The 23,528-nt window shown below is 40.4% G+C and overlaps 1 protein-coding gene across 1 annotated transcript in view; it reads right to left on the bottom strand.

Annotated features, from left to right (window-relative positions):
- LOC129776521 (zinc finger protein ush-like) overlaps positions 1-5,968 on the bottom strand; it is a 548,035-nt gene extending 542,067 nt beyond the window's left edge. The window contains exon 1 of the mRNA XM_055782214.1: positions 5,233-5,968. Within this exon, the coding sequence (XP_055638189.1) occupies positions 5,233-5,284 (52 nt within the window). The 5' untranslated portion in view covers positions 5,285-5,968. The remainder of the gene's footprint in view (positions 1-5,232) is intronic.
- Positions 5,969-23,528: the final 17,560 nt, after the last annotated feature.

Raw genomic sequence — 23,528 nt, 5'->3', positions numbered from 1 at the left:
GACATGACAGTACATTCAGCAGACACCAGCGACGATCATTATATTTGGACAACAGAAAGACCAACAAATTCATTCAAAAACCAGATCATATTTAAAATTACTCCTACAGACATAGAAGCTCATGAACAAATCTTCACAAAATACCACAGATTTATAATCTCAAAACCAAACTACACAGAGCAAGACATAGTAACTATTTTTAAAGAAAAACTTAATCCAAACGGTATGAATTGCATCTATTGCCCTTTAATGCTAACACAATTCTTCAGGAAACATATCGCAAACATTTTTCTCATAACAAAATCTTCAAGCTCCTCATTTCACAGGTATTACTCCAGGACATAAGGCTACCAGAGGAACAGGACGAAATCGTGCGCAAAACTCACGACTATGCCCATAGAGGGAGCAAAGAGAATAAAGCTCAAATCCTGTTAGAATTTTTCTTCCCCGAAATTGATAAAAAATTGAAAGTTTATATAAATAACTGTCCTACTTGCAAAAAATGTAAGTACGACAGAAAACCTCCGAAATTGATTCAAAAAACTAACCCCGCAGAAAATACATTTGAAAGGATTCATATGGATATATTTTTTATGAGTGGAAGAAAAATGCTAACTATAGTAGACGCTTTTTCCAAATTTGCAAACGTGATCGCTCTTGAAACGAGGACTATCGTAGACCTTAAAAGGGTAATCACAGAGCACATCAGAATTTTCGGCAAACCAAAATCGATAACTTGCGATCAAGAACCAAGCTTGACATCGCTTGCCTTCATTGGATTCATGCAGGATTTGGATATTGAAATTCATTTTGCGAGTTCAAGTAACTCAAACGGAATAGTGGAACGATTCCACTCTACACTCATTGAACTATATAGAACTTTAAATTCGAAATACAAAGACATGGAATTCTTCGACAAAATTAACATTCTTGTGGATATTTATAATAACACAATTCACTCAGCGACCGGCTTTAAGCCAAAGCAAGTAGTCTTTAACCACCAGAATGAAACAAGCGCGGAAGAAATTTTTCAAAATTACAGTAAAATTCAGTCTGCCATTAAGGTCCTAATGGAAAAACGCAGAAAGCAGATAGAAAATGAAAACAAGGTAAAAACCTTGCCAAAAACTTTAGAACCAGGAGAAAATGTATACGTAAAAGTTAATCAGAGAATAACAAAGGACAAAGACCCATTCAAGGTTTCAAAAGACGTGGACGATAACGAATTGACATTTAAAGATACTTACGGAGTAAAAATTCATAAAAATAGGATCAAAAAATGGTTTTTTTTATCTTTTTCTTTTCGGTCTGTTTCAGGATCATTCCACTGACTTCAGCGACATTTTACCACGACGTATCGACAAATAACGGACTTTTGACCTTAAAATTAGACTCGGTTAAGATAAAATTAGGATACGACCGTATAATACATAAAATTAACCTAGATGAAATAGGACAAAATATAAACTATATCGAAAAATTAGCAAATAACCTTAATGTAACGGATCACTTACAACAAACAATCCAGTTTAAAATTAAAAAGGCTTATGAAAAGTTGACAGGATTTTACCCAAAACGTGCAAAAAGAGGACTTATTAATGCTTTAAGAAACGTGATAAAATTTATAGCAGGCAACCCCGACCAGGAAGACCTCGACTTAATCAATCAAAATTTAGAGATACTTGAAACTAATAGCAACAAAATCATAGATAATCAAATAAAACAAGTAAAAATCAACAATGTACTTCAAGCTACTATTAATAAAGTCTCAAAAACCATAAGATCAATTAAGGAACATGTACAATCTCAAGACACGATATTTAGAAAAGACTTGGAACTCATAAATCTTATTTTGAATACTGATATCCTTATAAAAACCTTAGAAGACCTCGAAGAACAGATTGCCTTTTCAAAATCTAATAGCTTAAACAAAAACATTCTCAGTATGGCTGAAAAAGATTATATTTTGAAATTTTTAGAAAGCCAACATATTGTCATTAAATTTGAAGATGAAATTTATAAATTCGTAAGATCAGTTGTATCGCTACAAAATAATCACATAATCATTATAGTCAAACTCCCCATCATTGAACCGAACGAGTACTCATTGATGTCATTATACGAGCAGAGTGAGAGGTGTTTCATTTGCGACAATAACTTGCCAGTGAACGACGGTTGCATCTCCAATATCCTGACAAATCAAAAAGCCAAGTGTCCGATGCATAAACAACCAGAACGTCCAATAATCAAGGAATTCAGTGTCGGAACAATTCTCATCGACACAAATAAAGCAGTCTACATTTTAGACTCATGTGGAGAATCACAAATCATTTCCGCTCCAACTATTATTGAAACAGGTAACTGCACAGTTACAGTGCAGAATGTAACCTTCAGAAGCAACTCTAAAACTATAAATAAATCTGAATATCTCACACCCATATTTGGAAAAGAGATAGAAACCATTAAGCAAAAACCAGACATCGAAGAAATACACCAGATGAATATCGAAAATTTGGAGGAAATTCAGAGACTTAAGCTTCACATGATCAGCTCTCCGAACGCTTGACTCTTAGGGGGAAGACGTTATGAAAAGTCCCTCCCACACATTCATTTGAGCCCATAGTAACAACATGCAACCGAGCCTGGCGCGCCAGATTAACGATGATGCGCGCGAGAATTCGCCAGAAAGGAAAACAAGGTATCACCTTGCATAAGTACCAAGCCACCGGGATGAACGCAGACTCAGCAGCAGACTCAGTCTTTATAATGGGTTCGATGCTAAAATATAAGTTAGTTGTAAGTATGATGTTATAGCGATAAGTGAAATCGTGAATAAATTTATTTTTTATGCTTTCCCTAACGGAAGCTACATAACTTATATATATATATATATATATATATATATATATATATATATATATATATATATATATATATATATAGTTTTTGGAATATAAGTCATTTTGGTATGAAGACTCCTGAAAAAAAATAATGTTTTGCTCGTAACATTTATGTGTGTAAATTCTCACGTTTGACATGTTCTTGACATGTTTCTAAATAGAGGAAAGTTAGCAGAGCATGTAAATTGCGATAATTTATACATAAAAATGTAACGAATTGAACATTAATAGTATTTTTTCAAAGAAAAAAATAAAAAAGTTCTTGTTCGAAAAACTTTTTCTAGTAAATGTGCTTATCGTCCGATGTATGGAAAACTTGTTGGAAATTCTAAGGGATATTTATATCTTTTTTTTTTAGAATTTTAAATGCATATTTTGTCAAGAAAAATGAGTTTTAATTTTCAAAATATTTTTTTTTTAATTAATTTTTTTCATTCTCTGACCATCTTTTCGTAGATGTTATAGTTTTTAAATTAAGATTTTTCGAAAAAAAGGTGAAAAAACTCAAAATTAAAAAAAAACCTAAAAAATTTTAGTCGAAGAATGGAATGTAGGAAAAATAATTTCATTAAAAATTGTCAAAAACTTTTTTGGAAAAAAATTTCATTGAAAAAAAAATATTTTTAAAATTAAAATTCATTTGTCTCGAAAACATATGAAAGCACATGAAGCATATTCTGAAAGAAATAGAAATAAATAGCCAAAAAGTTTTCCATACATCGGACGATGGGCACATTTACATGGAAAAAGTTTTTCGAACAACAACTTTTCCATGTTTTTCTTAGAAAAAATACTATTAATGTTCAATTCGTATCAATTATCGCAACTTTTCTCTATTTAGAAACATGTCAAGAACATGCCAAACGTGAGAATTTACACACAAAAATGTTACGAGCAAAAGATTATTTTTTTCAGGAGTGTTCATACAAAAATGACATATATTCCAAAAACTATAAAAGATAGAAAGTTGATGTCTTCGACAAAAGTTTATATTTTAACAGGACTTAAAACTTTGTCGAATACACTATGTCGCTATCTTGACTTCAAACAAAATTTGGATAAGTTGTATTTGTTTCAAAGAAAACATGAAAAAGTTGTTGTTCGAAAAACTTTTTCCCTGTAGAAGTGCCCATCTTCCAATGTATGGACGACTTGTTGGAAATTTTAAGGGCTATTCATATATATATTTTTGGGAATTAAGAAAAAAATACGTTTTTGAGAAAAATGAATTTTATTTTTTTTAAATAATTTTTATGAAATTGAAAATTTAAACAATTTCCTACATTTCATCCTTTGACAAGATTTTTGTAGGTATCATAGTTTTTAAGTTGTAAATTTTTGTAAAAAATTAAGAAAAGAAATTTGGCTTTTTCCAAAAAATAGTCTAATTGTTTTTCGAATATTTCAAGTATGCAAAGTGGCTCAAATGACCCATGTCTTTACACCCACAACGTTTCACTACTATCTGAGATGGTGCTGCCAACTCCTAAGACGATTTGGCATGAAATTCGTCAATAGCAACAAATTTTCCAACAACACGATGTATATTTGACCCAAATCGGACAATCCAAAGCATATTAAAAATAGTTTTTAATTTCACCCAAAAATAATGGATTACTTTTTCAAAGCATTACATAAATATGCCTGAGTGTAACACCAGGCGGTATTGAAATTAAGTTTAAGATTTTATCGTATTTTCATTTCACCAGTAATATCAAAACTTTCAATAATGGATTCTGGCCTAACTTTAAAATTCTGATAAAGTGAAGAACAAATGTTACGCGATGGGGAAGCTGTGATCATGGGAAAAAATGATGAAGTATTTCACAGATTCGCAATTTGAGCATTTGGTGCATAAATATCTCTGGTCTTACTAACTTCGTTATACACAAGCGTTAATGACCCGAATTGATTGATCGTGTGGAAAATTGTGATCATAATACTCTGTTCAATTACAGGAAAGTCCCTTCCCAGAAATGGCTCAAGCTAAAGTCGCACCGGAAGCGCAAACATCAATCGATCATTTCCCTGCCGACGGCACGGGAAATTTTGCAATTCAAACCCAAAAAACCACTTCTGACCGATGTAAAGACCGCCGACAAGTTAAGTTGACGGGTTTCGCGTGCTCTAGAAGAGGGCACCAACATTTCGCACTACAAAACAGCGACCCAAGCACATTTTGGAAATTCCACACGTTCACACAAACACGTTTTGTGCCGCTCGCTTACCAAAACATTGTAATGGGTTTGATGGACGGTTTGGTTGGAGGGCAACTGCACTCCAGCAAACATAAATATGACCGAAGTGGTAGTGACGGATGGCGGGTACTTACTTTTTTGAAGAAGAGGCTTTGGATTCGACTGCTTCCTACGTGACATTATCATTCAGCACCAAATGGTCAGGTAATCACATCGGAGTGGAAACAACTTGGACTGTTCTCCCAAGAACAGTCGGCACAACTTATTCGAAAAAAAACACTCACACAAAAGCACTAAAAAATATATTTTTTCGTAATTATTTTCTCACCTCAAAGCGCGCGTTATGTTTGAACATTTGCCAATCAACTGCTTTCACACTTTCCGTACGTTATAATGCAATTTCGCTTCACTCACTTCACTCTCCACCTGTTTTTGATGGTTTTCGAAATTAGCTTCTTCTGAATCAACAATTGCGCGAAACCACTATTTGATGTCACAATCTATGAAACGATCGTCGGTGAAGGGATCACATCATTCGTCAAATGCCGCCCACAATCGTTTGCCCAAAATCACCAAACACTCTCGCGGACACCAGCACTCGCGAATAATAGAGTCCCCCGCCCGCAACAAATCAACGCGGCCACTCGCGAAACGCACCAATTTGCACACCTTAATGCGATAATTGAGCAGTGGTGGAGGAACAAAACCGCCGCAACACACGTTTAACCTGACCCAACGTAAGCAAACAACTGATGACGACGGAGCCAAGCGAAAACCAGAATCGACACACGACGCTTCTCGCGTATAATAATGTATCTCTCCGCGGCGTATGCATAAACAGAAGACAACCGTCCGACCGACCGACCGACCGATCAACCGAAGACCGACCGGCTGAGCAGTGGCAACTAACAGATTCGGAGGCGCGCTTCTTTTGCGCGGCAATGACGATGACGATGACGATGTGTATGTAGCACATATGCATACGATGTGATACACACGGAAAAAGACACGCCAAACACGCGGCGGCAGAATAAGCGCAATCGATGACGGGCGACAGCAGCGCACTCTGCGCTCCACACACGATTCCAGACGGAACAGAAGTGTCTTCCGGTGATAATCGTCCGCCAGCGGATACCTATGGAACATCGTCAAAACCTGCATGCAACACACCGGTCGCAACCGGTGCAACAACAAGCGACGAGCAAAGTGTTGCTCCTTCTCATGACGAAGGAGGGGGGGGGGGGGGAGAAGCGGTGGTAAACCGGCTTCGGGAAAAGCGTATCAAAACAACCGAAGGTGCGACCGTCGGAATTTGCGAAGAATCGCAACATTCTAGCGGGCTGCCACCACTACATCAACGTTCAGCGAACTCGCACGAAGCAAGCATGCTGTGAGCTACGATCAGGTGGAAACGGGAACGATAGCTACTTTACGAGTTTGAAAACAAATGAAGGAGTGAGCGGCTCGAAAGGAGCAACATCTTCGATGAACGACTCTATTTAGCCGCGGAGGAAAAGAGATCAAGGGTGCTACGCGCTGGACAAACGAAGGCATGAATCAACAGTCGTTTTCGCGGACCCGAGTGAGCACGTGGTTGTTGAATAGTGAGTTTGTGTTTGTGCCCTAGCAGCGCTTGTGAGGAGCAAAAGCGTGTATATACAAAGCGAACACGTGCTTGTGGGCCTATTTACTCACGTCACTTGATTGACAGCAGCCATTGCGATTGCATTCAGACGACTCCGCACGTTGTAAATAGGAAAATATTTAAAGCGGTACTCTCCTAGGGTGGAAACAAGAATTTGTGGTATGGATTTTGACGTAGGACTACGTCTTTCATTTCTATACCGTGGTGTAAAATCAAAGTTTCGAAAACGAAAGCGTTACGCCGAAGACCGAGATTTTGAGTGTTAATAGCTCCTAAACAACTGAACGAAATGGTATGATAAACACTTCATTCGAAAGATAAAATGTCTACGCGTTCTATACTTGTTACTTTCTGATCCAAAAACTTGTTTCAATAGTCTTAAATTTGCTTTCAAAATAGGCTATTGAAATCACCAATCGGTATATAAGCGAGCGCCGCTCGGAAATCCACTCAGTTCTAATTGAACAGCGATTGGAGCATGTTGTCGCTGTTGTGGTGAAGCTCTTCGTTTACCATGAAAGCGCGGATGAACGGTGTCACCAAGAGCCTGTTTGTGCACCTTAGGCCAGAAGGGAATCCATCAGGAGGAGAGACGGTTCCCCGGGAAGATCTCGAAGCAGCCGCTACACACACACACACATACACGCACGGAATTCTTTCCGTTTGGATCGAGAAAGATCCGGAAAATAATCTGCCAGTTCCTCTAGGAATTTAAAAATGCATTCATGTGAAAGAGTTTATTTGAATGTTTTCTATCCATGTAACACTGTGACCAAATATGTTTCAATCAAGTGCTATTAACAGATGGTTATCGAGTTAGCATTAACCACTGGTTGGCTTCCAGTATCGAGGAAAATGTGGAAATATCTAATCGTTACTGAAAATAATCTGCCAGTTCCTCTGGGAATTTAAAATTACATTCATATGAAAGAGTTTACTTTAATGTTTTCTATCCATGTAACACTGTGACGAAATACATTAGGTTTTGTGATTTTTCAATCAATCGCAATCAACAGGATAGCTTCTGAAGATTATTCTTCCCCATCAGTAGGATATTTCCGTATCCAATATTGGATGCATAAAACCTTGTGCCTCCAACGTAACGCTCTCGTTTTCGAAGTTCTCCAAATATTCATTCATTCAGAATGAATTCAGATTCAACTTCATATAAATGATCTCTAAATCAACGATAGTCCTACGTCACCCTTGCGGTTTGACCATAGATATAACCCACTTCCTGTTTTTTGTGGAGGGCTAAATATCCGATTTCAATCATGTGAGTAAGTCTACGAATATTAAAATGTGTCCAAAGATGTCAACCTTGGTGGTATTATTTAGTGAGAAGTTTTAAAATGGAAATGTTCATGCTAGATAATCATTCTTGGGAACTATGTCTTTCATTAAGGGTGCCAAATCAGAAAACAGGTCACGTTTTTATGAAATAAAGTTAACGTTAATAACTATTGTTGCCGTGAACGAATTCTAGCGATTTACATACCAAACGAATCGGAAATCTCGATTTACATACCAAACGAATCGGAATTCCCTAAGATTTGTTTGATATGCTATACATTACAATCCCATACTCTGTATATGGTTTGAATTGATGAAAATTGGAAGCATTCTCATTACCTCATACATTTGTTCTGTCCATTTGGGTGCTTCCCCGAACAGAGCTGTCAATAACGAGAAACTTATCGACGAGCAACGGGGGAAATCGTAAGATGTAAAGTCTCCGTGAACAAAGGAAAAGAAGAAGAACGAAGGTAAATATTTGCCTAGAGTATAAACAGTGGACCTTACTGAAGCAAACTTCATTTTTCGTGAGGACACCGACTGGACAACACCGTGGCTGGCCGAGCTGGATGGCTAGGGATCGAATGGTTTTCTCAAAGCTATGGTGGTGGAGGAGTAATATGAGGAAAGAGTAGAGTTTTCTAAGGGCCTTTTTGAAGGCTAGAGACGAATGAACTGAAGAAGTTTAAAGTCTCTTTAATTCAACAAGGAAAGGAAGGAAAGGCAAACTTTCAGTATCGTTCTAGATACGAAACAACATCGCTTGTTCTTCCTTGTTTTGCTACCAAATTACTCACACGCTAATATCTCTGGCATTGCAATCATTGTATCAAACTGACGCCATTGCATTAATGTTGCAAATTGCAATTTGCGTGGGGAATCATTAAGCTAGGCTATCGTCAGCTCACCAAGAAAATAAATGTTCTGGAATTTTGTCAGTGATTTGGTTTCGCATGACGGTAGGAAAACTCTCTCCACAAAGGATAACAGCTAAGCTAATCTAGACTGCCAATATTAACAGAAAGGGCTTCTGTTGGGAAGAGCGCAAAACAGAAATAAGTGTGTGTATATTTAGTTGCTTCAATCCATCGATATATAGATATTTGTGTGCGTACGTGCGTGCTTCATAACCCGTACGTAGAAATAGTGCATCTTCACTACGCTGAAACCCCATTTGTAATGATAAACATAAACAAGGAAGGGAGATAGCGGGAGGGAATTATTTACGCTAGGGTATTAGTAATGAATCTCTGCTGAGGCAAATAAAGGGTGTGTCACATCAAATTGCATCACGGAAAAAACGCTGTAGAAATTCGCCGAGTAGACCGATCCTTTTGAACATTTTAGACAGTAAAATAAAAACTATTAAACAACTTTTGGCATTTTCTTTTTATTCATACTTCGAGCCCAAGCCCGTATGCTCGCACCTTCCTCTTTACCCCGTCCATAAGGTTCTGTACAACGTCAGGTTGTGTTTTTTTTTTAACAGAAATCCATTTTCTCTTGGAGTCCGCCTCCGATTTGACAACTTTTGGGTTCTTCCGGAGAGCCTGCTTCATAATCGCCCAATATTTCTCTATTGGGCGAAGCTCCGGCGCGTTGGGCGGGTTCATTTCCTTTGGCACGAAGGTGACCCCGTTGGCTTCGTACCACTCCAACACGTCCTTTGAATAGTGGCACGAAGCGAGATCCGGCCAGAAGATGGTCGGGCCCTCGTGCTGCTTCAATAGTGGTTGTAAGCACTTTTGTAGGCACTCCTTAAGGTAAACCTGCCCGTTTACTGTGCCAGTCATCACGAAGGGGGTGCTCCGCTTTCCGCAAGAGCAGATCGCTTGCCACACCATGTACTTTTTGGCAAACTTGGATAGTTTCTGCTTGCGAATCTCCTCCGGAACGCTGAATTTGTCCTCTGCGGAGAAGAACAACAGGCCCGGCAGCTGACGAAAGTCCGCTTTGACGTAGGTTTCGTCGTCCATTACCAGGCAATGCGGCTTCGTCAGCATTTCGGTGTACAGCTTCCGGGCTCGCGTCTTCCCCACCATGTTTTGCCTTTCGACGCGGTTAGGAGCCTTCTGAACCTTGTATGTACGCAGGCCTCCCGTCCGCTAGACGAATGAACTTGACAAATTCAGCTTATTGGCGACATCCCGGACCGAACTTCTCAGATCACGTCTAAACTGCTTAACTACGCGCTTGTGATCTTTTTCACTGACGGAGCATCCATTTTTGCCGTTCTTCACCTTCCGGTCGATGGTTAGGTTCTCGAAGTATCGTTTTAGTACTCTGCTGACCGTGGATTGGACGATTCCCAGCATCTTACCGATGTCCCGATGTGACAACTCCGGATTCTCGAAATGAGTGCACAGGATTAATTCACAACGCTCTTGTTCGTTCGACGACATTTTTCCAAATTTACAAAAAAAATACAGTGAAGCATGGCCAACGTGATCTATACACTCTTATCTGATTATAAGCGAAAGCTGAAGATATAATTCCTAAAAATTTAATTTCTACAGCGTTTTTTCCGTGATGCAATTTGATGTGACACCCCCTTTATTCAGCCTTTTTCCAAGCAGTTGAAATTGTTTGTTTTCTGTCATCATAAAGGCTTCGTTGGTGACTTTGACATTGCATCAATGTATTGAACTGACGCTATGGTGAAGCAGGTGTTAAGGTTGTACACCTTAGGTTGGTATTATCTGAGGAATACCAAGTTATTCAATAAGTAATAAGTAATAAATCATTAATTTATTTGGGTTCGCGTGCAGATAGAGTTTATTTCGATTATTTAGTAAGCGAAAGAAAAAAGACGGGTGGGTAATGTCAGGGACATAACCGGAGTGACGTAGGACTATACAAAGGGGACTTCTTCTTCTTCTTTGTTTTTAAGAGGCTTTAAACTTTGCAGTTCATTCGCCTGTATCACAAAGGGGACAGCTTTTGTTAAATATATATATTAAATATATTGTTTTATTTTCTTCTCCTACGTGAAAAATGGATTTTTTCTACTATCTACCTGAAAAATGGATTAGTTTACTGTTTACTCTTTATGAATATGTTGATGGTTCTGAAAAGAACCTTTGGTGTTGTGTTTTTGTTATCACTCGATATCCTCATCTTGTTCGGCTAAACCTTTCTGTTTAGCGATTGCATTTGCCACTCGCCACAGCTTTCACAGTTGGAAAATTTCTTCCCATCCAGCTTGGGACAAGTGGTTCAGTAAATTACATTTAATGCGACGTGCCGGAGAAACACTTTGCCACTTACTGAAACTAATTGTTGCCTTGATGAGCGCCGAACCGAAGCACTCCGACGGCCGAAACTCTATAATCGCTGTTAGGTATACTGGTGCTCCGGCACCAATCCGTTCGGCTTAGTTACCCTTGCGGAGCAATCAGTGAATGCGACCAACAGGGAACTGGAGAAATGCACGGTTCGAGCGAGACTTTGCCTTTCCCTTAACTTGTTCTCCTTTGTTACGTCCACGATGCCGATGCCGCACAACCACACGGGTTTACGGTTTGAAAGAAAATAAGATATTTTTTTTGGGGTCCGCGTGTTTTATACTCTAGCGGTACACACTCACAGGATAGAGACAAATCGGCAGACTCAGCCAGAGGGGCGAGTCCAACGAGACGAACGAATGAGCGTTAAAAGGGAGCGATGGTAAAAAATACATTCATAGAGGCGAATGAACTGCAAAGTTTAAAGCCTCTTAAAAACAAAGAAACAAACAAACAAAATACATTCATACTGATTTTAACCTCCGACCGAGAAGGTCGCGTTTTCTTTCAGCTCGGCAGTTTGGCGTTTTGGACAGCGGACTGGGACGTCTCCCCCTGGCGATTCCGAAGGAGTTAATTTTAATTATTTTTAAGTGGCAGCAGAAGAAGAGTGGAAGAAAGCAACAGCTCGCGTCGACTGTGGAGAGCGGGCGCTTGCCGGCAAACCGGAAAAGCGCGCGCTTTTCGGCGTCATAGACGCCACGCCCCTTTTTCGGGCAGTGTTGGCAGTTCAACTGTAGTGTTGCTAAAATAAAAAATATATTTAAAAAGAATTTAAACACGCATACAAACAGTGAAGTGGCTGAAACAATTATCACAACAAGTGATTTTTTATAGTGATTCGCGTCAATTGGTGGTTTTAAAGTGCTTTACCGGAACAAAGTGAACTTTCGGGTACATATCCCACTAGTGAAGATCCCTCAGTAAGGAATTTTTTCGTGATTATCACACTTTTTTCTGCTGACTATATCAGTGATATAGTCAAGCAGAAGCATGGCTTCTAGTAGCTCCGGGCCTCCGGGAGGCCGGGCTACAAACTTCTACGAGGGCAGGCCTACCGAAGCCACCGCTCCACTATGGGCGGACCCCTCAAATGGCAACCTTCAAATACTGCTTCTCAGAGCGACAGGAGATAAGGTGCTTCCAACGAACCCCTTCACCGTGAGCAAAACCATCAATGCAGTTGCAAAAGATTTCAACAGCGCAAAACCACAGCGCGATGAAAAGAAGAAACTGCAATACATCTTGACAACTAGGGACGAGGATGTTGTCGGTAAGTTGCTTTCTATTACTAAACTAATAGACAACACCCCTGTAGAGGTGATCTTCCACCCAACTTTGAACCAACGCAAATGCGTTGTAACATGTAGAGATGTAATCGATTTTAAAAACGAAGAACTAGCGAAAGAGCTTTCCGATCAGAAAGTGATCGACGTTAAGCGCATAACCAGAAAAGACGGAGAATCCATTATTCCTACACCAACACTAATCCTCACAATTCGCGGAACCGTTGTTCCCGAATTCATATATTTTGGCTTCATTCGCGCTGGGACTCGGAACTACTATCCGAACCCCATGCAGTGCTTCAAATGTTTTAATTTTGGGCACACCAGCAAAAGATGCAAGCGCGAGGACCCGCTATGCAGAAACTGCAGCAAAGAACATCCCAAAGACTTCGATTCTAAGATGTGCAACTCTCCAGCACTTTGCATCAATTGCCAAGGAAACCACTCCTCTTCTAGTAGGAAGTGTCCTAAATGGCTTGAAGAAAATGAAATAACTAGGACAAGAATAGATCGAGGAATCTCTTACAGAGAAGCCAAGAATCTACTCACCCAAAACAATGGTCCAACCTTTTCAAGCGTTTTACAAGATAGAATTAACAAAATTCGGGCACCAATGGCCGGCTGCAAGTGCAAATGCAGCTGCGCCTCGGCCGCTTCGGCCGCTTCTAGTCGCGAAAGCACTCCCTCAGTTATGGACACAACCATGACCGAATCGTCTACCGAAAGTTCGACAACCGAATCAGATAGCGAATCGGTAATTTCAATGGATACATCCGAAGCCCCGAAAAAAAACAAAAGGAAAATAAATAAAGAATCATCTTCAGAATCAGAACAAAAATCTGAAGATGAAACCCAAATCAATAAAGAAAGAAAAAGAACAAAAAATGAACCAAGAACCACAACACCAACGAATAACAACAACACAACCATAACAAAAAACAGCAACAATAACAACAACGCACATCAAACAAAAAACAACAACAACAACGTACATACATCAAAAAACAACAACACACACACAACAAACACCCCAAAGACCTCCACACCAAACAAGAACAACAACACCCCGAAGAAAGCTTCTCTTTCCAAGGGTAAAGGACAATCGAACTAATCCTCTTTGGATAGTCCAAACACAACACAACTAAGACTTAGGAATTAGAGTTAAATCACTCTAACACATTCACTCCAATACAGAAATTCGGGATACAATGGAATATCAGAAGTATCCGACAAAATATTTTAGAATTGAAAATGCTTATTTCGAGCTCCAATCCTACAGTCATAGCCCTTCAGGAAACTATGACACCAAACAACTTCGATAAAAATTTCATTCCAAAGTTCATCACATACTTCAAAGAGGGTCCCAACCCCTCAAAAAACGGAGTTGCAATCGCAATCAAAGATGGCACTCCACATGATCTTCTTCCCATTACCACTGATCTTCAGGCAGTGGTAGTGCGCATTAAACACCCCTTTCCAATCACCGTCGTTAGCATCTACATCACTTATGATTCCGATCCGAACACTCTACGCGGCCAACTGGACCATCTGTTCGCCCAACTTCCCGCCCCAATCATGCTTATGGGTGATTTCAACGCCCACTCATACGCCTGGGGAGGTGCATACCTCGATCGAAAAGGATCCATCATTGAGGATTTCATATCCGACCATTCTCTTCTCCTTCTTAACAACGGCCAACACACCAGAATCCATTATTCTGGTACTACTTCAGCCATCGATCTCACTATAGTATCAGACAAACTATCTTCAAAACTTTCTTGGAACATCCACGATGATACTTGCGGAAGCGATCATTTTCCAATCTTCACTTCCTTCGGCCAAACTTCTCCAGAGTTTTCAACAAGGCCAAGATGGAAATTTGAATACGCTGACTGGGCTGGCTATCAGTCTGACATTGAAAACCGCCTCTCCGCTAAACGAGATTGGACAGCCGAGGAATTCTCCAAAGTTGTCCTAGAAGTTGCAATGGTGCACATCCCCAGAACCAGTGGCATCCCTGGCAGGAAATGTGTCCCATGGTGGTCACCTGAGCTGAAGGCAGCGATCAAAGGTCTACGTAAGGCCCTACGCAAATTAAGAAAGGCCCATCCGGACAGCCCACTGAGACCCACTCTGCTTGCAGAGTTCCAAAGGGCTCGCAAAGAAGCTAAGACTGCTATCAACACAGCCAAGCACAACAGTTGGGTTAAATTCGTCAGCGAAATTAATCCCAACGCGTCAACAAAGGAGTTATGGAGTAAGATTGGCAGGCTTCATGGAAAGAAAAGAAGCAAAGAATATAATCTTCTAATTAACGGTCAATACACCAATGACCGGAAAATCATCGCCGAGGCGTTTGGAGATTTCTTTGCTTCCGCCTCCTCCAATCAAAACTACGACCAAACCTTTCTAACCCACAAAACGGAATGCGAAAGAATTCCCATCGATTTTCATACCGATGTGGAATTTGACTTCAACAAAAACCTCTCCCTCAAAGAGCTCGATTGGGTACTGAACAAAGTCAAACAAGGATCCACAGGACCCGATGACATCAGCTACCCTATGCTTAAGAATCTACCCCATCTCGGGAAAAAAGCACTTCTGAAGCTCCTCAACAAAGTCTGGGACAGTGGAACCCTCCCCAGTTGCTGGAAAGAGGGTTTAATGATCTGTATCCCGAAACCAGACATGAACAACCATCTTCTTGACAATTTCCGCCCCATCACTCTCCTAAGTTGTGTTGGGAAAGTCTTGGAAAAAATGGTCAATCGACGCTTAACGACTTTTCTAGAGTCAAATAAGCTGATTGATCCCAGACAATTCGCCTTCCGTGCGGGAAAAGGTACAGAAGATTGCCTTGTAGCAATCGAAAAAATCCTAGACGACGCAACTGAAAAATTACACCACATTGATATTGTTTCCCTGGATTTATCCAAGGCCTTCGATCGGGCATGGAGGTACCCAGTGCTGAAAAGCCTTTTCGACTCGGGGATTCGTGGGAGATTAGGTCTCTTCGTTAAAAGTTTTCTAGAAAACCGGTCTTTCAAAACCGTTATTAACAACCACCAATCTTCTCTAAAAATCCCAGAAAACGGCTTCCCACAAGGCTCAGCACTTTCACCAACCCTCTTCAACATCGCCATGCAATCTCTATTCGAGATTATCCCGGACCATATAAAGGTCATAGTCTATGCAGATGACATCACTCTTATCTCTACGAGCTGCTTCGGCTTAATTCAGAGAAAGAGGCTTCAAAAAACCTTAGACTCCATCCAAAACTGGGCTCTAAAAACAGGTTTTAAAATTTCCCCGGAGAAATCCAAACACATACATATCGGAAAAGCTCTCAGAAGGAGAACCTATCTTCAGCTCAACAAAATCCCGATCCCTACAATGAGGACATTGAAAATACTAGGGGTTACTTTCGACAAGAAACTCAACTTCCTATCACATTCCCAAAAGACCAAAATAGCCACCAGAAAGAAATTGAACATCATCAAGGCTATCGCAGGCAACCTAGCCTCTGGCCATAGAAAGACGCTGCTAAATGTTGTAAATGTTTGGTTGGTCCCACAAATCCTTTACGGAATAGGCACCTTCAGCCGTGGAGGGGACAGGGTGTTAAACACCATTCAACCAATTTACAATAAAGCAATTAGGCTCGCAATTGGCGCTTTTCCCACCAGTCCTACTCTTGCTGTAATGGCAGAAAGTGGGCAACTTCCCTTCACCCACCTGGTAACAAAAGCCATCACGAATAAAGCCATCCGTCACTTGTCACTCCCCGAAAGCGACCACAATGTCCCATTAATACATAGAGCTAAAACATGGTTCAAAAATCTCACGAACAAAGATCTTCCCGATATATGTGAACGTTCATCTGCGACGGGAAGAAATTGGAACGTCAAACCGCCGAACATTAACCTTGAACTTCTCAAGGCAGTTCGAGCGGGAGACCCTTCTCCAAAAGTCAAAGCCTGCTTCAATAACCTCGTTGCATCCAATTTTCAAATCAACCACCAGGTATACACAGATGGTTCAGTCAGTGCCGATGGAGTTGGATGTGGAGTCTTTGAGAGTAGATACACTGGTAGCTTTTCTCTTCCACCGCAATGCTCCATCTTCAGTGCGGAAGCTTTCGCCCTTTTAATAGCTACCCAAGAATGCACCCATGAGTTTCTTCCTACCACAATATTCTCAGACTCAGCTAGCTGTCTCCACGATCTTCTAAGTGGAAACAGCAAACACCCATGGATTAAGCAAACAGAAGAGGCTGCTTCAAATAAAAACATCTCCTTCTGCTGGGTTCCTGGTCACTCAGGAATCCGCGGAAACACAGCCGCCGACATACTGGCCGGCAAGGGCAGCAAAATAGATCCCCCAGACATGCCCTGTCCTCCATCTGACATTATCCGCTGGGTAAAACAGCAAGTCCGTGAAAGCTGGGACATAGGCTGGATAAACAGCCGTCCCACTCATCTTCATAAAATTAAAAATTCCACTCTCCCTTGGGATGACCGCCTCAATAGTAGGGAAAGGCAAGTCCTTACCCGTCTTCGAATTGGGCACACTAACTTCACCCACTCACACTTGTTCTGCAGAGCCGAAAAACCCCAATGTGCTTGCAACGAAGCTCCGGTTTCCGTTAGCCATCTTTTACTTGAATGTCAACATACCAAAGATGCTCGAGCCCGACACAACATAGGTCAGAGTCTCCGAGATATCCTCAGTAGAGACGAGACCCAAGAAACCAATTTAATTGCGTTTCTGAAAGAAACCGACTTCTTTGGTAAAATCTAAACAGAAATACTAAATACCTTGGAAATTGCTTATTAAAGTTCGCCACTTCACAGTCATGTATGCGTGTTTATGTGTGTATACACATGTATGTACGGGTCGGAAGGAAGGTATTCATACATGTATATACACGCATTCAATAATAATAAATAACAAATAATATAATATATACTTTATACCCACATCTATCTTCTATCCATTACATTATACATTAATCAACTTCCTATTCCTACAGCCACACTCACCAAGGAGGATAAATTCATTAAATAAACCTCTCCATTTTTCAGCTCTACTATATACCATTAAATTCAAAACCACTATATTTTATTATCCATTAAAACTGTATTTCATTTCATTTCACCCCACCCCACATCCACTCCTCCCCTCTTTCCTTCCCATACCACTCCCACCCCCTCCCACTCCTCTAATCCCACCCAAATCCTTTCCACTACTTTCCTTCCTATCCTCCTGAGAGGGGCCGTTTTGTTTTTTGGCTTTGGAACACGCCTTTCGCTAGGTCACTTGTGCTTCGTTGCTGCTTTGGTCCTCGGATCAGTAAATTTTTACTTTTCTTTACAGCATATATTAAATATCTTATGAAGCATAGGATCCCTTCCTACCTTCTTCTTTAACCGAGAGTCGAGCGGACGGATCTGATGAGTGATTTTGTTTGGTTTCCCTTTCGCCAGTCCCCTCTGGGCTGGTTTTATTGTGGCTCTTCACTGGGCTAGAGGCGAATGAACTGCAAAGTTTAAAGCCTCTTAAAAACAAAGAAAGAAGAAGAAAATACATTCATTACGATTTGTTCGCTCGTTGGATTCACAAGCAGGCTAAAAAGGGTCCTTTTCAGGATCACATAATTATCTTCAATCCAAAGAGTTTATTGTTTTGTTATCACTCGATATCCCCATCTTGTTCGGCTAAACCTTTCTGTTTAGCGATTGCATTTGCCACTCGCCACAGCTTTCACAGCTGGAAAATTTCTTCCCATCCAGCTTGTGACATATTTTACAGTAAATTACATTCAATGGCACGTCGCATTACCACCACTCAGTGTCGGATTGGAGGTAATTTTAACCTGTAATTGAACATTTGCGATGACAGTGATACAGTGTCAACTTTCAATGTTGGGTCATAATTGGACCCCGAACTCTATGTTTACAAAAATGTCCAACGAAATATGTCGCATTACAGGTCCGTCCAATTAGCTAAATGTCGAGATAAGTGTAAATTACTGTACTTTCAATCTAGAAGCAATTTAAGAATTGGTGAAAATCAATAAGCTCAGAACAACTGCCAAATTCACATACTCATCATATCCTGGCAAACAAATTATGAAAAAATCAATTTGTGTTTTATTATTATTTTGGATATGTTTTAGAAAGCATTGAACTGCATTTCCTAAACTCTTTTTTGGAAGGTTTATTGGCCCTAAAAAGCGCCTTGTTTTATGAAATGGTTCCAATTTAGAAAACTTAGTACTCGTGGTTTTGAAAAAAACCATTTCGAACGCCCTCGATGCCGCCTTGTTCTGGATTTGCCACCAAAGCAGTTTGTATAAAGAACAAACTTTTTTCTTCTGCTACCTGATGCCGTTTTGCGATTGCGTTTGCCACTCGCCACTCGCTGCAACTGCCTGTTGTCTTGATGTCCACCGAACCGAATGTGTTCTGTTCCGAATGCGGGTTTTCTTATCGTCGCGAGCAGCTTTGCCAGCTAACTCGATCACTTCGGCGGCCGAAACTATATAACGCCGGCTAGGTGGACTGGTGCACTGGTACTAACGCGCTCGGCCTAGCTACCTTTGCGGGGAACTCCAGATCAACACGGTTCGAGCGGGATTTTGCCTTTCCCTCCACTTTTCCTCCTTTACCATGTCCAGACATGGCTGCTTGGGTTGGTTTGTTGATGTGTTGTGATGCGAACCGATGTGGTGTACGGTTTGAATGAGAATGATCGTTACGGTAGCGGAGCGGGGATTTTAAAGCTGACTGGCTGGCTCGAGAATTACGCATGTGTGAGACTGCGACCAATGTTTCGTTCATTTTTTTTCTTTTTCCTTTCCAATCGTGCTTCATTCTATTTCGCTGCTGCTCTGGTTGCCCGTTTTGGTCGGTACGATTTGAGGAGCACAAAATGGACCAATCAAAAATGGGCACATAGTGCATTTTGACAATGCTTGATATTTCACAATTATTCAATTATTTATCTCAAGAAAAATTAAATGTTATTCGTTATTATAGATGCGTAGATATATTTCCTATCAATTGATGCAAAAACCTTTGCGATCTATTGAGAAATGCTCGAGTTATAAGCGTTCCAAATCTTGCCTTTTTGCCTACGTGTTCAGTGCCTAGATTTCCATTTCACCCCCTATATCTTCCGGTTAGACGTAGTCCTACGTCAAAATGTCGTTCTGAAATTTTGTATTTGATTTGGTTTGGCTTGACAGTAGCAAACTCCAACTTTCTCCACTAAGGATGACAGCTGCGCTTATCTTGAGCATATGTTGTTCTGCGAGCAGAAGGATGAATCATCAAACAGTTATCGTCAAATGATTCTACAATAAAAAAAGACATTTCAGAGCGACCAAACTGGTAGAATGGTTATTTCAAAATTTTCGTAGCATTATAAAATGATATTCGCAGTTATAAATAAGCGACTGGAATTAAACTACAGCGTAGTTCTACGTCAACAATGCGGTCGTATCTTAAACACAACCTACTATAATTTTTTCGTTTTGGATGAGAGAAAGGTTCATTTTACAACTGAGCAACTGAGCTATCGAGTGAGTTACGAGTGAAGACATCCGTTATCAAATGTAGAGTGACGGTTCAGCTTTCATGAAGTCCCTTTTACCATTTCCAACAACGCTCCGACCATGTCAAGTTCAAATGGAAGACTTGAGATTTTGTTGAGAAAGCAAAATAAAAAGCTCTATTCAAGAGTTTGTAGACCACTGTTCGAACTTATGAAGACAACAAGCTTTTGATGAGAACTGATGAAGTAGTTTTCTCGTTTCGCAGTTTCAACTCATGACATATGCTCCTGGGCCGCCAAGTGTGATAGTAAAAGGATTGTCTTAAACTCAATGGAGTGCTCATTGTAATATTGTGACATCTATTTATGTGAACTATGTTGGACAGTCATTGATGTTTTGTGAGATCCTTCCAAGAACTCGAATACTAGATCAAATAAGTGCCTTCTTCCAGCAGCTTTGATTTTCACTTTCCTGTGTTATCTGTACTTCTGGTGCTACGTGAAGTTGATCTAACGCAGAGCTGTTTACAAACCAAAGGATTTTCTCTGAGTAACGTTGCGACCAGACGCAATGCACTGGTAATTTTTCCTGTTGCAGAAAGACATAGAAAGGTTTTCATTGGGCGTTACAAAAGGGACAAAATGGTCAAAACGAGTAGCCGAAATTTTAAAATCAATTCAAACAAGACACATGTTATGGTAAACCGGCCAAATGCGACATACACGGAACAAGGATCTCTGAGTTTGAAAGAGGCACTGGAATTTTCATTGAAGAAGCCGAGGCCAGTGGACCCGTTTATGTATTACTGACGGTTCATACATAAACGGGTCCACTGGCTTCGGCATCTTCAATGAAAATTCCAGTGCCTCTTTCAAACTCAGAGATCCTTGTTCAGTGTATGTCGCAGAAATGGGTGCGATATACTATGCTCTAGGGATCATTGAAACACTGCCCATCGACCATTATTTTATTTTTTCAGACAGTCTCAGCTCAATAGAGGCAATCCGCTCAATGAAAGTTGATAAACGCTCATCTTATTTCCTAACAAGAATAAGACATCTATTGAGTGTTTTGGTCGAAAAATTATTCAAGATAACCTTAGCATGGGTTCCCTCTCATTGCTCGATTCCGGGGAATGAGAAAGCGGACTCGCTAGCTATGGTGGGCGCTTCAGAAGTCACACTTTTTGAAAGGCAAATTGCCTATAATGAATTTTTTCACATTCCTCGTCAGGACACACTCGTTAGTTGGCAGCGCATGTGGAGTGAAGATGAGTTCGGTCGTTGGTTACACACGATTATCCCTAAGGTTTCGACGAGTGCATGGTTCAAGGGATTGCATGTAGGTCGTGATTTCATTCGCGTGATATCTCGGCTCATGTCCAATCACTACAACCTAAACGCACATCTCTATCGCATTGGGCTCGCAGCAAACAATCTTTGTGATTGTGGCGATGGCTACCACGACATCGAGCATATTGTCTGGTCGTGTATCCGGTTCCATGCTGCTCGCTCTCAGCTCTCTAGAGCATTGAGAGCAAAAGGCAGACAATCGGATATCCCCGTCCGGGATATCTTAGGTAGCCGTGATCCTGATCTTCTGCTTCATCTATACCTGTTCCTCAGAAACGCCGATGTCAACGTTTAATGATGTTTCCTTCGTTGTGTCCCTGTTTCATATCCCTCCTATCCGATCGATAAACTTTTACTTAGTCGCGGCAATACATACACACACTCTTTACAGATACACGGGCCAAAGGTTGTGCAGTCCACTGATGATTCAACAAGAGCCAAAGGTTGTACCGCTCATGATAACTCTACACGAGCTGATGATTGCGCCGGCTAGTGACCATTCTATCCTGGATTCCTCGAGTCGAGAAGACGCACCACGCTAGATATGGGATACAGACTAGGCGGGCGTTGCTGATTAATGGTCAGCTGCATCCCAATAGGAAGTATCTCGTGTCGGGCACACGTACAGAGCATTGGAGACAGCAACATCCCAATTACGAAAACACTTGTAATACTAACCTCGAGCAGACCGCGAGTAATCGGTTACATATTACTAACATAGATAATAAGAAAAACTGTCAAAACATTGAACTCCGGCCCCGTCAGGCTAACGCCATATGAGCCTTGATAAAAATATATATTTTGGAAAAAAAAAGTCACAGGAAGGTTGTGTCCGAGACACGACCGCATGGTTGACGTAGGATTCCGTTAGGCTATCTGTTGATTTTGGATATGCTTGCAGAATTACATCGTTAAACTCTTTGATAATGATTAGGTGACCCTGAAAAAGATGTCGAATGAGACATGATGAACACGCCCTCTGTAACCCTAGACGAGATGCCTCCATATTATTGTATTGTATTATATTTATTGTAAGGATGAAATAAAGAAAAAAAACTCACCAATGCAATATAAGATAATATTCAATACCGAACACAATTATCAATTTTTGTCATCAGTAAAAACATGTTACTTTAATACAGTAGAATCTCGATTATCCGCGAGCGGATTCGCGAAAGCGAGTTCACTTGTAATTCTATAGAACTTCCCGGAATTTGCCAGTGAGCGATAGAGTTTTGTTCTTTTGTTTTGGTCATGTCTTTTACATTATCTGGTGTAAACGACCTTACAGATGGATAGTTCAATGATTTCTGTATCGATGCTTAAATATCTTTTTTGTGTCTGCACCTAATTTTTAGCCCTTCATTGCGTTATCTGCGATTTTCGCAGTTCGCGGTGAGCTATTCCGACTATTCCGCGGATTATCGGGGTTCTACTGTATAGAGAAAACATATTTGAGAAGGAAAAGATAATTTTCTTTTATAAGTTTTACTTTCTGAGTGTTTGTTCAACCTTTTATTCAACCCAATGCGAATTTTTATTTGACTAACAACTCCTAATACTATATGGAGAGCATATGGGAAATCACTTTTTCGAATATTATTCTTCACTTTTCCAATTTTTCTCACCGTATGAACATTCCTTGGGTGAAAATGAACACAACAAAACAGACAGCTTTAACCGAACGACCCGTTCTGGAGTGGGAACAAACCATGGATATTATTTACGAAAATTGAAATGAATCGTTTCTGATTTTTAACATTTTTAACACAACTGCTACCATATACAATTTTCCACTTACACTTGTGCTAAATTTTGCACAACACACTATCGGTCTTTGATATGAAATTTGACGAAGCAACCAATATTAAAGTCCCAAATTTACATTTTATTTGCTAGAATTAATCGTGTCACTCACCTTACTTGCAATATAAAAATGCTTGCGACTTGCATATATTTGCAATGCCTATTTCTCCCGGGCACCTTGGTTCTGATGTCTCTGTTAGGGA

Source organism: Toxorhynchites rutilus, chromosome 3, assembly GCF_029784135.1.
Source record: "Toxorhynchites rutilus septentrionalis strain SRP chromosome 3, ASM2978413v1, whole genome shotgun sequence".
NCBI classification, from domain to species: Eukaryota; Metazoa; Arthropoda; class Insecta; order Diptera; family Culicidae; genus Toxorhynchites; species Toxorhynchites rutilus.
The sequence above is the reverse complement of the archived record's forward strand: the minus strand, read 5'-3'. Positions and strand labels throughout refer to the sequence as shown.